The sequence below is a fragment of the Setaria viridis genome, chromosome 2, assembly GCF_005286985.2.
Source record: "Setaria viridis chromosome 2, Setaria_viridis_v4.0, whole genome shotgun sequence".
In the NCBI taxonomy this organism is placed as follows: domain Eukaryota; kingdom Viridiplantae; phylum Streptophyta; class Magnoliopsida; order Poales; family Poaceae; genus Setaria; species Setaria viridis.
Window position 1 is genome coordinate 47,500,075 of NC_048264.2, and position 15,003 is coordinate 47,515,077.

Genomic DNA, 15,003 nt, shown 5'->3' on the forward strand with positions numbered 1-15,003 from the left:
TTTGTTTTTTTTTCTCCTGTTGCTATCACGACACACACAGTGATTCGCAGAGAAGAGTCTCCCGGAAAGAATTTTCAGCAAAAGAGAAATGATTAAAGAGGCCCATCCAAAGCAGCTGCATTTGTTTGTGTTGCTATCTCCAAAGAATTTTCACCGTACCAGATCGATCTGGAACAACAATCCACAGCTGCTACGTGTGATACTGACGCAAGCATCTATATTCTTACATGCATGTTGCTTCGTCGAATATATATAATTAATCCTCTGTTTGTTTGAAGCTTGGAATATACATACTCGATATCTCATCAGGTAGAGGATGATGGTAGAGTGATAGCAGCTTGCTAGTATGAGATTGATGAGATCCTGAAGCCGGAGATGGTGGCGGACAAGGCGAGTGCTGCAAAGGCGGCGAAGGCCAGGCTGATGGCTGCTACCATGGCGTCGGTGAAGATGTTGGTGACGGCCGATCTCATGCGGATGGTGATGGGGAGCGCAGCCGACGACGCCGTGATCAGTAGGTACGCCACGAGCTGATCGCCGGCGAAATCGAGGAGGCCTCCCGAGGTCCGGCGGCGGAAGTTGCGGAGCGCCTGCACGGCGGAGTAGACGCAGGCCACCACGGATGCGCCGAGAAGGTACCTGTACTCCTGGTAGCGGGCGAACTCCATCCAGTCCCCGTGGCGGCACGACGCGACGAGCGCGACGCCCACGAACGCCAGCAGCGCCGCGGCCGCGTGCAGCGCCAGCACGATGCCGTCGAGGGCCCGGCGTTCGTCCGACTCCGATGCGGCGGCGGTGGTGGTGGTGGCGCGGCCGTTGTAGGAGTCGTACCCAGCGGCGGTCTTGTGGAAGCCCGGCGGCGGCGGAGGCGGCTTGGCAACGTAGGCGGGGCTGCTGCTGCCTCCTTTGGGGGTGATGACAGCCATGGCCATGGCCGGCTTCCTTAGTGGAGAAGCAAGGAGGAAGCGGTGGGATTGGTGTTGGATGCTGAGTCTGAGTGGTGATGAAAAGGATCAGACTCCATCATCATTTTATTTATACTTAATTTGCTTGTGTCGCTTTGCTTTTTGTGGGTGTTAATTGGGGCCAGCAAAGCCGCGAATCGATCGAGTCAAAAAAAGGTGGTGGGGAAAGCTGAGCTCCCCTCCCACTCCGACTCCTGTGTTGGAGCCAGGGGAGGTCGCGTAATCGCGCCGAGGGGGAGGTTGCGATCAGGAAAGAAGGGGGTCGGAAACCGAGCGGATGGATCGCGAGCTCAAAGAAAAAGAGCGGATGGATCGTGGTGCAAACTGCTCAGAGTTACCACCATCTCCTTCCTCTGTCGGAGGCATCGGCGTCCTAACGGGCATACTTGGTGGCAGCCAGATGGGCATCGATGGACCCGGAGTGCCCAAACCGCGTCCCATTATTTTATTTTAGTGCAAAGCACCCTTGGATGGAGTACAGATTTACTCCGACTGCCATTCTCGTTTTTCGTAACCGACCGTTGAGGAGGCCAGTGGCACGATTGTAATACATTGGGGAACCCAGGCCCAGCTAAAGGCCCAACCAAGGCCCTTTCCTCTCCTTTGCTTTCCTTTCCTCCCCTCTCTTCTCCGCGGCCGGCCGGCAGGCAGGCAGGCGCTAGAGATAGAGATGGAGATGGAGATGGAGATGGAGATCCACCGCAAGTAACCCACCCACCCATGGAGAACAAGGAATACCCTCCTCCCCTCCCCACCTTCTTCCGCTCCGCCCTCCTCCTCCTCCTCGTCGGCGCCAACCACACCGCCGCCCGCTTCTGCTCCCGCTAGTCCCTCCCTTCAATTCGCCGCCAGATCCACACCCATGGACCCCTCCAGGTGCTCCTGCTCCGCCCGGGCCCTCCTCAACCGCGCGCTCCTCCTCGCCGTCGCCGCGCTCGCCCTCCGCCTCCTCTACGGGGCCTTCCTCGCCGTCTCCGCCGGCGCCAACGCCTGGTCACTCTACCCGGCCACCGCCGTTGCTGCCACCGCCGCCAGGAGGACGGCCGACGTCCCGTCCCCGGAGGCCTGGCGCACCCGCCAATGGCGCAGGGCCGTCGAGTACCACGCCGCCCTGCTCGCCGACCACCTCGCCCAGGGCATCCTTGCGCCGGCCTCCCGCGCCGTCTGCCTCGGCGGCGCGCAGGAGGCGCTCGCCATGCGGGAGCTCGGGGTCGCCGCCGCCGTCGCCGTCCACAAGAAGCGCTCTCCGCCGCTCGTCGTCGCCGGTCACGACACCCGCCTGCCCTTCAACACCAACTCCGTCGACTTCGTCTTCGCCGGCCGCGCTCTCGACACCGCCAAGCGCCCGGCCGACCTCGCCACCGAGGCCGCGCGGATCTTAAAGCCACAGGCCCATCTCGTCCTGCTCACGTCAAGCGCCACCGACGCCTACAGCCTCCGCTCGCTTCAGGCGCTGCTGCCGGCCCTCCGCCTGCTCCGCTCTCGCCAGATCAACGCCCAGGACGACGCCTCCACCCTCCGGGAACTAGTCTTCCAGAAGATCACAAGCTCCTCCACAGGAGGCACCGCAGGTAACAACAACTGCTCAATTGGGGATCACAAGCTCCAGCTCCTCAAGCACGCCGAGCCACTCATCCAGGAAGAACCCCTCAAGCCATGGATCACGCTCAAGAGGAACATCAACAACATCAGGTACCTCCCGGCACTCGCTGATATCAGCTTCAAGCGCCGCTACGTGTACATCGATGTTGGCGCCCGCAGCTACGGCTCCAGTATAGGCAGCTGGTTCCGCAAGCACTACCCTAAGCAGAACCACACCTTCCAGGTGTACGCCATTGAGGCCGACCCCGCCTTCCACTCTGAGTATGCCGCGAAGAAGGGTGTCACGTTGCTTCCATATGCAGCCTGGGTCAAGAACGACACGCTCAAGTTTGAGATCAATGGTGACCCTGGAAAGGAGGAAGAGGCTAAGGCCAATGGCCGGGGCATGGGGCGCATCCGCCCTGCAGCAGGGAACAGGATGTCCGGTGAGGTCAGGAGTGTCCCAGCGTTTGATTTCGCCGAGTGGCTGAAGCAGACGGTGACGGAGCAGGACTATGTGGTGATGAAGATGGATGTGGAGGGTACAGAGTTTGATTTGATACCAAGGCTGTTTGATACAGGCGCCATCTGCTTGGTCGATGAGCTGTTCCTGGAGTGCCATTACAACCGCTGGCAGAAGTGCTGCCCTGGTGAGCGGTCGCCCAAGTATGAGAACACGTACGAGGAGTGCTTGGACCTTTTCAGTTCACTGCGGGAGAGCGGCGTTCTTGTGCACCAGTGGTGGTAAAGGCTTCACTGGTAATCTGGCATATGGTTTTCTGGATTGTTTCATTGCAGATAGAGCTGAACTACAAAGAGTTACAGATGTTTTTTTTTCTTTTTTTGACTAGGTAATTTATTTCCACACTGTATTCATTTCTCCTGTAAACATGGCAATTCACAAATTGAATTGTTTTATGCTGCTAGGATCTGTAGTTTAAAGGAGTCTGGTGAAGGGAAAGAAATGTACTTATACTGGTATTAAAACTTGCTGTGGATTGCAATCGCCATTGTTGAGCAAACGATTGAAATGATCAATGGACATTTTATTCTTGCAATTCCACTTTGTGCTAGAATGTGCTCACCAGTTTGGTTGCAAAATGACACTGACTTTGGTTAGGAAAATCAGGTTATGATGATAGCTATGCAGGCCCTAACCTTCCTTGGAAATGTAAAAAAAAATGGTCAGAACCATCTGCATGACCTGTAGTCACTATTCTGGCTTGGAGCAGGCCCTGTTATGCCTAACCTGTATTCTGCATAACACTGTTTATCCGTATGCATGCGGCAATGGAAGTATTATCCAGGATCAAGGCAGTGGCAGTTGTCCGACCGTGATCAAGGAAGGCCTGGCAATGGTGGTGAATTCACATTTGGGCCGGAATGTCTGGCCTTTTCTGTCGCATCCTCCCTTTGCGCCTGTGCTGGTTTGGCTTTGTACCCATGCTTGTTCGTCGGAACTCGCAAACACTGGAAGCAAGAGCAAGTGCTCGTTTCTTGAGGAAGGCAGGCTCTGGCTGGCTCGACCCCCCACGGTTTCACTGCTGGGTGGGACCCGCGCACCCGCCGCGGTGGTGATCGCCCTCGCCCCCTGAAATGACGCACGCCATTTGTTGCTGTTGCAGTCCGGCTTCACTTCCTCTGCAATCTTTCTCCTCCTCCCCCCTTCTTCGTCACTGTTCACTCCATCTCCATTATCCTCCTCCTCAAACGCCCGTGCGCCGCCGACCCGCCGTTCCTGTTCACCCAGACTTTGGATTGGTATAAGGCAAGCTCTACGAACCTTTTCTTGGATGGATGCAAATGCAATCTCGTTCTAGGGTTTTCTTCTTCTGCGTTCCCCATCTCTTCTTTATTTGCCTTGAGTGACCAAACCGAATCCTTTGCAACATTTCTGCTGAATAAGTAGAGGAAGTGCTTAGAACAGTAATCGGCTGTGGAAAAGGACTTCTTTTTTTTGGACAACCAGCTGAGTCAAAGCTGGTTTCTAGTTACAGTCATTCTATCAAGATTCCTGAATGTATCATTATTATCCTGCATACAGATGCATCAATTTTATTACTAGCATAGGCAGGATCCTTGTGCCACAGTTTTCTATTGAACCGTGCTGCTGATTTTTACCTCAATCTAGGATACCTTTACATCGGGCAAAACATTAAGTCAGCAGAAAATATATTCATGCTTGGATTGTTGTTTGCGGTGTAGCCGAACTTTTGCTTATGGAATGTTTCTTGCGCCACCATGATCTTTATTTCTGAAAACAAAAGGTGCCATCTGTAAACCAAGATGCATTGCCTGTGAAGATCCTTTGTACTGTCTAAGAACTCCATTTTGGTATGAAGTGACCCTTCTGTTCCGTCTATCTTCTGCTTAGCAGGCACTTCAGTTTGGGATCATGTGGTTCAAGTAATATTGCTTACAAGATGATCAAGGGAACCGCAGGCCACCATAACCACCCCATCGGTGCAGTTCGTAAGTTATATGTTTCAGCACCTGTTTCCTTTGTGCCAGGCTGCCAGCATTGTTGATATCTTTCAAACATTGCTGACAAATATATGACAAAACTGACGGTTTATACTTTGCCTACAGCATTCGAGGCATTTCATAACGGATCATGGCATGGAGTTAATTCTATAAGGATACGGAATGGCAGCCTCTTTGTGAAATTTGTCCACTCTGGATCCGCTGTCGAGCATAACATTGATGGGGACTATCTGCGCTTACATTCCAGAAAAGCAACTTGCTTAGATTGCTCACATGTTCTCAGGCCAGGTGCAGATGTCTGTGTAAAGCAAGCAAGTTCCAGAGAAGAAACAAAATCTTCTGTATGGCACTTAACTATTTCTTTTTTATAATTTTAGAACTTCACTTTGTTACATCTTCCACATGTATGGCATCATCTCACAGGTGTCTTTTGTTCTCTTATGAGCGCAGGTACCATTGTATCGTGATGCAAGGCTCATCAAAATCAAGAAAAAACATCACACAGACCACTGCCTCTGCTTATTTACTGTTATTTTCTACAAAGACCAGTGCCCTGGCAGTAAAGGAAAAGTGACAACTGGTACAATAGCCAAGGTAGTGACAGCGGGTGATGTTTTCATCTTGCAAAAGCTCCATTCTGGGGAGCTGCAGGATGGCAGCGTGCAATGGAGTTCGGCAGAGGATTGCCTCCATCATAATAGAAGCAAGCTGTTAAGTGCAAGATTCTCCACAGAAGTTACACACCTGGTAGTTTTGTCTAGCCTGAGGGGAATGGAATTCAACATCAAGGTGGTAGAAGGTAAGATCATTTATCAAATCATCAAAGGAGATCAAGAGCGGTATAGTGATGATTCCATGAGCATACCTCCAGGTTTTGGCAAGAGCATGGACATAATATCATTCAAACCACGTGATGAGGCTTTACGTCCAAGGATCATAACAGTTCAAGTCACTCAGGTTAAGAAGCACAATTTCACAGAAGACATGTGTACCGCTGTGATGGATGAATTGGATAGTGCACAAGATGTTGAAGTCTTGTACGAGCATGTGGACTTGAGACGTTCAAAGCGTATGAAAACTCAGCCAGACCGCTTTACTTGTTACGATGCACCTAATTTCAATCGAACCTACAAGAAGAAAGAGGGAAACGCATCATCAACCAAGAATGAGAATTCACAGAGTGATTCGAGTTGGGATTCACCAGTTCAGGGAGAATCAAGTGATGAAGAGGTGCTAGGAAATCCTTGGGTGAAGCAAACAGTTTTCGGGCCTTTCATGGTCAAGGAAGACCCAAGTTCCATGGAAGTCCAGCGCAAGAACCCAATGAAAAGAACTAAATGCTCTTTTCCTGTAAAGGAAAAACCAACCTGCGTGGAAATAGAGAAGAATGCAGCTGAGCAAAGGAGCCCGGATTCCCACATTCCACATACACCTGCGAAGAACAAGGAGAAGAACAGTCGTCCACCTTTATCATTTCGATTGAAGCCATTTACTTCATCTCACAGCCAAGGTGGCAATAGTGAACCAGCATTCTGCCAAAAGAGGGGTAGGAAAAGAAAGAAACACATGCGTGAAAGAGAATACAAGGAAATGATAGACCAATGCATTGGAAATATCCAGTGTGAAATGGAGAGAGATTCTGACTTTAAGCTAGATGTACAGATAATGAACTGTAACGGACATGCTTACCAAGAAGGGGATTTTACATGGCCGCCTTCCACTGATAGTCAAGAGGAGAAGGATGAGTTTGAAGAACTGTGGAAAGAAATGGACTATGCATTGGCCTCAATAGCACTTCTTGAGCAAAAGCAGGTCCGTGAAGCGTGATTTTATTTCCTAGTTGTTTTCTGAAAGGGGCTTATGTTTGGGAAACATATAAACGGCTGCTTCCATTTTGTCTAAGAATATCTTTATTCTACGCTGCATAATTTGAGGTATAGACAGTAAGGGATTTGATCCTATTTTTCGGTAGAAAAACGGAGTTCAATTCTCCTATTAGTAAGTTGGTGGGTATTGTTTGAACTTTAGAGCTTGGAAGTAGTTTACATTCTCTTGCACAAATTTTACCCATCACGAAATAGTTTTTTAATATGTTCTACTATCGAAATATTTAATTTTATTGGTTTTGATCATTTGGACTGGCTTCTAGCAAAATGAGTTTTTGGATGATCAATAAGGATTATAAATCAATGAATTCAATCTTAGATTCCATGGCAATAATACTTGCCATAAATTGCTTCATGTCCTTTGCTGGGAATCCGCTACCTTTTCTTTTTGTGGTTATAGTGTTATAGAATAACAAATTTGGACTTCCAGATGCAAGATTCAGAAGCCACTCGTGAGAGCAATACTGATCTAGGAAAAGGAGAACACTGTCATCATGACTGCATACTGGATGAACAGCTTGGTCTAACCTGCAGGTTGTGCAACGTCGTGTGCACTGAGGCAAAGGATATCTTTCCACCAATGGTAGCTTCACGACAGAGATCAAACTAGCATTTTTCTCTATTTTACTGGAGACCCCATTATTGACCGTATTCATATTTTCACTCTTTGCAGTTCGCTGGTAAGGACTATGAGAGGTCTGGACGGAGCGGATTTTGTCAAGATGATCATGATCTTGACTCTTCTTTTCTTGAGATCTGCGCACCAGAATTCTCCAAATTTAAGGGATCTGGGAATGTGTGGGCTTCAATCACTGATCTTGAACCAAAGTTACATGCTCATCAAAGAAAAGCGTTTGAATTTATATGGAAAAACTTGGCAGGCTCATTACAGCTTGAAGAAATGGATGATTCAACAGCGAGTAGAGGTGGCTGTGTGGTTGCACATACTCCCGGAGCGGGTAAAACACTGTTGCTGATCTCATTTCTTGTCAGTTACTTGAAAGTTCACCCAAGAAGCCGACCATTGGTGCTTACTCCAAAAGCTGCAATCCATACATGGAGGAGAGAGTTTGAGACATGGGGCATTTCGCTTCCTTTACATGTGCTCCACTACTCTAACGGAAGGGGAAAAGCAATGGGGACTCTTAGTTCAAAAACACAGGCGATTTTGAAGAATTTCCACCAACCATCCTTGAAAATGATGCGGATGATGGATAGTCTGGACAAATTGTGCAAGTGGCATGAGAATCCAAGCATTCTTCTCATGACATATCCATCTTTCTTAGCACTTACAAAAGAAGACACAAAACTGCAGCATCGGGCGTTCATGGCGAAAGTTCTGATGAACAACCCTGGGCTATTGATCCTCGATGAAGGGCACAACCCAAGAAGCAACAAATCAAAGTTGAGAAAGCTACTGATGAAGGTGAAGACTGAATTTAGAATTCTCTTGTCTGGTACAGTCTTCCAGAACAACTTCGAAGAGTATTTCAACACCTTATCTTTGGCCAGACCTCGTTTTGTCAGTGATGTTATGACGGCGCTAGTTCCAGAAGCGGAAAGGGAAACACGGAACAGGACTGGTAAACATCAAGAAGCAGTGGCAAGGCGCATTTTTGTGGAAAAAGTGGGGCAAAAGATTGAGTCTAGTAGCATGCATGACAGAGTGGATGGCATCTCATTGTTAAACAAGCTTACTTGTGGGTTCATCGATATATTTGAAGGGACAAAAGAAAACAATCTTCCAGGGATACGTGTGTATACCCTTTTCATGAAACCCACTGACATCCAGGAAGAGGTGCTAGCAAAAGTAACAATGCCCGTACCGGGCATTGCCCGTTATCCTCTGGAGGTTGAGCTGCTCATCACAATTGCTTCTATCCATCCTTGGCTTATAAAAACAACCAAGTGTGCTAGCACTTACTTTACCCCAAAAGAAGTAGCTAGAGTTGAGAAGTACAAGCAGAAGTACACTGTTGGTTGCAAGACAAAATTTGTGATCGATCTTCTGCACAAGTCCTCATTCAGAGGGGAGAGGGTGCTGATATTTTGTCACAATGTATCCCCGATAAACTTTCTTGTCAAGCTGATAGAGATTGTGTTTGGATGGCGTCTTGGGGAGGAAGTCCTGGTGTTGCAAGGTGATCAAGAGCTCCCTGTGCGCTCGGATGTCATGGATAAATTCAATGGTGATAGAAAGGGGAAGAGGAAGGTGCTGATTGCTTCAACAACAGCCTGTGCCGAGGGTATCAGTCTGACCGGTGCATCAAGACTAGTGATGCTGGATTCAGAGTGGAACCATTCAAAGACAATGCAAGCTATAGCAAGGGCATTCCGGCCTGGGCAGGAGAGAATGGTATATGTCTACCTTCTTGTGGCATCTGGGACATGGGAGGAAGATAAATACAACAGCAACAGGAGGAAAGCTCGGCTTGCAAAAATGGTCTTCTTTGGACGTTATGTTGACGAACCATTGCAAAACAATGTGACTGAAATCGATGATGAAGTTCTGAAGGAGCTTGCTGATGAAGATCAGACCAAAGCTTTCCATAAAGTAGTGAAGCAGGACTGAGAAATGCTACTAGAGTAATATCTACCATGTCCCTCTCATGCTTAGAAAACTTGCATTTTGCTGATATGGAAAAGGATCACGTATTTAGTCTAGTGATTTTAGCTGGGGAAAATCTAGAGATCCTTTTCGTTACGACTCAAAGGTGAAGATCTTAGATTTTTATGTTATTTTAAGTCCTAATGAACATGCTTGCCTGTATGAGGTGACCGTTTGATGGATGACAATCGTTGCAAATATACCACCGAATTGGGAACTCAGAAGCCACATTCTGCTGGCTTTGTTTGGTATTGTACAAAGTTTGCCTCGAGCGGCCGCTGGCATGAATCTCATGGGACTCTGCAATTTGCGAGATTTTGCATGTTTGTTGTAGGTTTGTTTAGCTATACGGTTCTGGGTCCTAGTCCTGCCTTTGTTCTTGCTTGATTGTATATATAAGTGTAGTGTACCATGCTAATGCTATCTAATTGCGAGGAAGCAGCACTAGTAGTGGGTCCTAGTATCTTGCAAGCAAAAAAAAAGAGCTTGGAATGCGAGTAAGATCTAGCTCGGACATTGTCATTTTCCCGAGTCAAGGTTTTGTAATATCTTACGGTAGCAAAAGTTTGTTTGACTAATTGGATTTCAGCAAGATCTTCCTTTGAAAGTGTAGGATAGATGGATAAGGGTACCCACGAGTCCCCACCTAAGATATTGGTCGGGCCAAGGCAGTAAGATACGTGAAGCACTAGTCTAGAGGTCGGGCAAATTGATTCTGCCGGATATTGCATGATACTTGTTGTAGTCCGACTCAGATTGTTTTTCATGTAACAACCGACTAGGATCAGATCCTATCTGATTGTAACCCTAGGTTGTCAGCTTATATAAGGCGGCCAGGGATGCCCCTCCGAGGGTAATGCACATCAACTCTTCGCAGCCCATACCAGCAATACAATCCACCAGAACACATGACGTAGGGTATTACTGTTTGGAGGTCCGAACCTGTCTAAACCTTGCGCCCTTGTGTTACCATTCGAGTTCTTGATCTTGAGATCTCCTCTACCTACAAATCTACCACCTGGTAACCTCTGGTGCACTGCCAGCCACTAAATCCGACAAAGCTTGTAGACTATTTTTGTCGTGGAATTTAGGAAATTTTGGGTAGGATAGATGATGATTTGGGGATTTGAGAAGAAGATGACACCCTGCAGCAGGGCAGTCACCTCGCATATACCAAAGTAGCTGAAGTTCTCACATTAGTTTGTGAACCTCGCAATGAGTGTGTTAGGCATCACTAATTTTTCTGAACTCTTGAGGCAATCCTTCTGCATCCCTGCTGATTCTTAGTTATAGCTTGTTAGTCTTTCATGTTGTGCAATCAGAGTTACATGTTGGAAAATGTCACTTGGCTTATTCTTTCACACTTCAGATCAAGCTTCTCTGGTTATATTTGTTAGTCTAAACCATCACATTACAGTTCTAATAAAACATTTGCAAAGGCTTATAAATGTAAGAATATGGGACAGATTGAATCTATCCTGAAGTTTCTGACGAATTGGTTGAACTGTCAGCCAGTAAACTAAGCATTTTGCAGGATTCTGGAAAAGAGCCTATAACAAAATGTGAGTAATAAGTTGTAGATTGCCCATACAAATTTTGGACACATTTTAAGTAATTTGGAAGCAGTGCATGCAGGTGCACAAGATGTGTCACCAAGCCTTTGAACTTGTGTGTTAATTCTGGACAGGAGCCTGTAGGTTGTTAATTGTTTTGGTTTTACTGACTGCCAAACTTGTATGTTCAGAGTAATACTGCCGATAAAAAAAAATCATGAAATATGTTGTAAGTTGATGAAGTCATACAACCCTTTAGGAAATATTCCATTCTGTTCATCGGTATAATCTATCCTTGTGTTTCTGAAGGTTCCAGACAAATTCTGAAATGTGTTCTTTTGGTATGTTCGTAATCTAGTTCTGATAAAAATAAATGTGTTCTTTTGGTACGTTCGTAATCCAGTTCTGATAAAAACTTGTATGTTTGAACTTTTCAGATTTGAAGAAACAAGATGCTCAGAGGGAAAAATACTCTTCCTAATTTTTTCTTAGGAGCTTAATACCATTGGTGCATTCTATCTTTATTTGATTCAAAACTTAAACCAGAGTGTGCGGCAGATTTCGACCCAACCCACTATACCCACGAGCTGCCGCCTCACCAGGTTCAGGTCCACCGGAGCCCACAACAACAAGGCTTTGGACCTAACTCAACCCAAAAAACTAGCCTAAGGGCTGCCTCCACCTATATGTTATGCTCCCCCACCATCAATTTCCGATGTGAAACTAAACCTAACAATCTCTTTTGTCACACATCAGACCCAATTCTTCAATCACATACAACCCATGTGATCTCCTGAAGACGTTATCCCAGGCCCCGAGTCCAACTCTCTAGTCACAACAATTCCGTGTGACCCTCCGGAGACGTTCACGGGCTCCCCCGTCACCATGTAACTCAGAGATGTTCCAGGTTTCCTGACCTTTTGGCTCTAATACCACTTGTCAGAGTGCACAGCGGAATCCAGCTCAACCCGCTATACCCATGAGTCGATGCCCCATCAAGCCCAGGTCAACCGGAGCCCACAACAATAAGACCTTGGGTCTAACTCAACCCAAAAGACTAGTCTGATGGGTGAGAGCTGCTCCCACATATATGTTGTGCTCTCCCACCATCAATTTTCGATGTGTGTTTAAACCTAACAATCTCCCCCATCACACATCAAAGCCAACTCTTCCATGACATACAACCCATGTGATCTCCCAAAGATGTTATCCCAATTCCCGAGTCCAACTCTCCAGTCACAACCAACCCCGTGTGATCCTCCGGAAACGTTCACGGGCTCCCCCATCATCATGTGACCCAGAGATGTTCCAAGTTTCCCGAGGACTGCTATTGTAACCATGATGACATAGCGATAGGCTCGCGAAGGGAGGCGGCACGATGCCGGGACCCTGGAGCGACCGGTGTTGCGGTATTGGGGAGGAGCGCCCTTAGTCATGCTCCGGGATGTAGGCTTCGGCTGAACTTCATCAACAAAGATCGTGCCTCTGTTATCATCTGTGATCGTGCAAGTTCATCTCGGTAGATTTAATCGTCGTTTCCGCAGGTGGCTCGTCGCCACAGAGGGCATATTTCTAACAATTGATATCAGCGCTAGGGTTAGATTGGATCTAGAGGCTGTGCGGAAGATCACCTGAAGACTCGAGGGTTATGCATCTACAAGGAGTCGTTCAACATATGGTCGGTGCGGAGCAAATACGACGCAAGGTGGAGCATGGCTATGGTCGTGGCGTCACGGCATGTCGACGTGAGGGTTGGCGGTGGTTAGGGTTCTTGGTTAGATGGTTGTTGTTGTCGAGTATAGCGCGGTTGACATTCGGGCACGTGATGGCAAGGCAAGCGAGGATCGAGTCGCGTACGGAGATGGGTCGCGAGGTGGCTCTGGTGCGAGTTGCGGCGAGTCCAGGACTCCAGGTTGGTCATGACTCGTTGCTGAGCGAGAAGGAAGCATTGCAGGCTTGGCGTGCAGAGTGCCGTAGGAACCGTGAGATGGTGGGACTCTGGAAGACGGATTCGATGTGTTCTGTGCGGCTCCGAGAGCAAGCGCAAGGCGTGGTGTGTAGGGTCCACGTGTGCTTGGTAGGAGGTGTATGCACGGAGGGAACAGTACGAAGTCAAGGGAGCCCGGCCATGGATCGGTGGTGTTGTGTCGGTGCAGTTGCAAGCTGCGGCGTACAGGATCATGAGGACACGATCGACATGAGTCCCTGCAGGAGTCTGGTGGTCATACGATGCAGCCGGTTATTTTTTCTCTTTGTGTCATCAGGCCGAGACGGGAATAGGAGAAAAAATATAAAAAAAAACTCACGTGGGGGTACGTGCTGCATGTGCATGGCGTTGTGGCTCTTTGCTTGGTATATATGTGCATGCATCGTGCGTGTGAAGCTGAGGACGCAGGCAGCAGTAAGGCAACGGCCAGCGGGGCATTGGGGCACACAAGATTAAGTGCTCGGTGCAGGCATGGTTCGGCGACAAAGGGTTCGGAGAAAATCTGTGCAGACAGTCTACGGCAAGGGTGGACAGTCTGGTGATCGACAAACCAAGTCGGATTAGTTTATTGCGACGAGCATGCGGGAGTGTGCAGGTTGTGTGTACAACGGAGCTACAGGTCACGACTAGATGTTGGGGAAAAGCTGATGGAGAATTGCAACAGACAAGGGAGGAGAGGTAGTGTTCAGCGTACCGGACCTCAGGCCGATGTTGCAGGCTTGTTGGCCGCGAGCGAAGGCTGTCGATGGTGTTTAGTCGTGGTGCACATGGCGACTGATAGGAGTTCGATGGCGGTTCAGTGGGTGCTCAGGAGCGACAGAGTCAGTGACATGTTGACATGGTCGAGGTGTAGAGCAGCTCATTAGTGGTCTACCTGTGATGGATAGACTGCTCCTGTTGACGCTCGTTAGTGACACACTTTTAGTGTCATTTAAGTGGTGTTTTTATACATATTCTTATACTAACCCACCACTTGACACCTAAAATAACCCCATTTTCGCATATGCATTGTATTTTAGAGAATATTCTATTTTTTCAGAAAATTGTACCTAAAAGCATATTAATGAATAAAACCTCGAACAAGCAACGAACCTATAAAAAACGAAGGCTAGCAGGCTCAGAAAGAGCCCAGGCTGATCGTCCTGGTGAAGCCCAAGCCGATCAGTCAGGGGTCTTCTGGTCCCGTCCGACGCTCATTTTTAGCAAGCACTCCTCTAAGATTACTTAAGGGATAAGATTGTGAAGATATGGAAAGTATCACTTCGGGATCAAAGAGGAATCAAAGAAGATCAAGCGGAGATTTGAAAAATTATCAAAGATCAATCTCATCCCGAAGCTATCAGCGTGTCAGGCCCACATGCATAAAAAATAAGCTTCCAAAATATCAGAGGAGACTTGGTGACGAAGTTGGGCGCGAGGGGATAAAAGGAAGGGCTAGGCCGATCGGCCTGGACCCCCTAGGTCAATCGGCCTGAGGCTTTCCTTGCTCCCTCTCACTTTCCAATTTTTGCCACGTGCTCTCCAGACTATAAATACCCCGAAAATTCACCAAGCCCCGAATCAATCTACCAGAAGTCGATGAATAGAGGGACACACACCAGAGGGAGCTGAGGGCCGCTGCAAGTCTTCGAGGTTGTCTAGGAGATGTCTTAGGCTAGACCCTAGCCGCCATGGTCGTCCCTGCGCAGCGAAGCTATGGTGGAGTTCTGGAGCCGAGCCTCGTGATCATGAAGGTTTATGTACACACGATGGTGAGATCAATCTAATCTTGTGCTTACTTTGATCTACTATGATGCATGCTTATTTTCATATGTGTAGCTACCATATGCCTTTAGTAGGAATAGGTGTAATCGTGGTGATTAGTCTATGTCTTGCGGATACATCTTAGTAGTGTGTAGGAAGTCGGTGTGATTACCCTTGCATGGTGACAGCATGTGGG

General features: G+C 48.0%; 3 protein-coding genes across 3 annotated transcripts; 2 read left to right on the forward strand and 1 right to left on the reverse strand.

Moving 5' to 3' along the window:
* Positions 1–89: 89 nt before the first annotated feature.
* On the reverse strand, positions 90–1,302 carry LOC117843680 (CASP-like protein 4B1). Its single transcript, XM_034724346.2, has one exon. It carries the CDS (start codon positions 930–932, stop codon positions 342–344), a length of 591 nt encoding a protein of 196 aa, XP_034580237.1. The 5' UTR covers positions 933–1,302; the 3' UTR covers positions 90–341.
* A 251-nt stretch (positions 1,303–1,553) lies between these two features.
* On the forward strand, positions 1,554–3,604 carry LOC117843679 (uncharacterized). Its single transcript, XM_034724345.2, has one exon. It carries the CDS (start codon positions 1,828–1,830, stop codon positions 3,292–3,294), a length of 1,467 nt encoding a protein of 488 aa, XP_034580236.1. The 5' UTR covers positions 1,554–1,827; the 3' UTR covers positions 3,295–3,604.
* A 124-nt stretch (positions 3,605–3,728) lies between these two features.
* LOC117843678 (SNF2 domain-containing protein CLASSY 1) lies at positions 3,729–9,748 on the forward strand. Its single transcript, XM_034724344.2, has 6 exons — positions 3,729–4,314; positions 4,924–5,018; positions 5,136–5,371; positions 5,481–6,842; positions 7,347–7,499; positions 7,590–9,748. Exons 2-6 carry the CDS (start codon positions 4,970–4,972, stop codon positions 9,486–9,488), a joined length of 3,699 nt encoding a protein of 1,232 aa, XP_034580235.1. The 5' UTR covers positions 3,729–4,314; positions 4,924–4,969; the 3' UTR covers positions 9,489–9,748.
* The last annotated feature ends 5,255 nt before the right edge of the window (positions 9,749–15,003 follow it).

Coding starts and splice junctions, on each gene's coding strand:
- LOC117843680 (XM_034724346.2), bottom strand. CDS start 932: ATGGCCATGGCTGTCATCACCCCCAAAGGAGGCAGCAGCAGCCCCGCC.
- LOC117843679 (XM_034724345.2), top strand. CDS start 1,828: ATGGACCCCTCCAGGTGCTCCTGCTCCGCCCGGGCCCTCCTCAACCGC.
- LOC117843678 (XM_034724344.2), top strand. CDS start 4,970: ATGATCAAGGGAACCGCAGGCCACCATAACCACCCCATCGGTGCAGTT. Junction 5,372..5,480: donor GAGAAGAAACAAAATCTTCT/GTATGGCACTTA, acceptor TTATGAGCGCAG/GTACCATTGTATCGTGATGC. Junction 6,843..7,346: donor CACTTCTTGAGCAAAAGCAG/GTCCGTGAAGCG, acceptor TTGGACTTCCAG/ATGCAAGATTCAGAAGCCAC.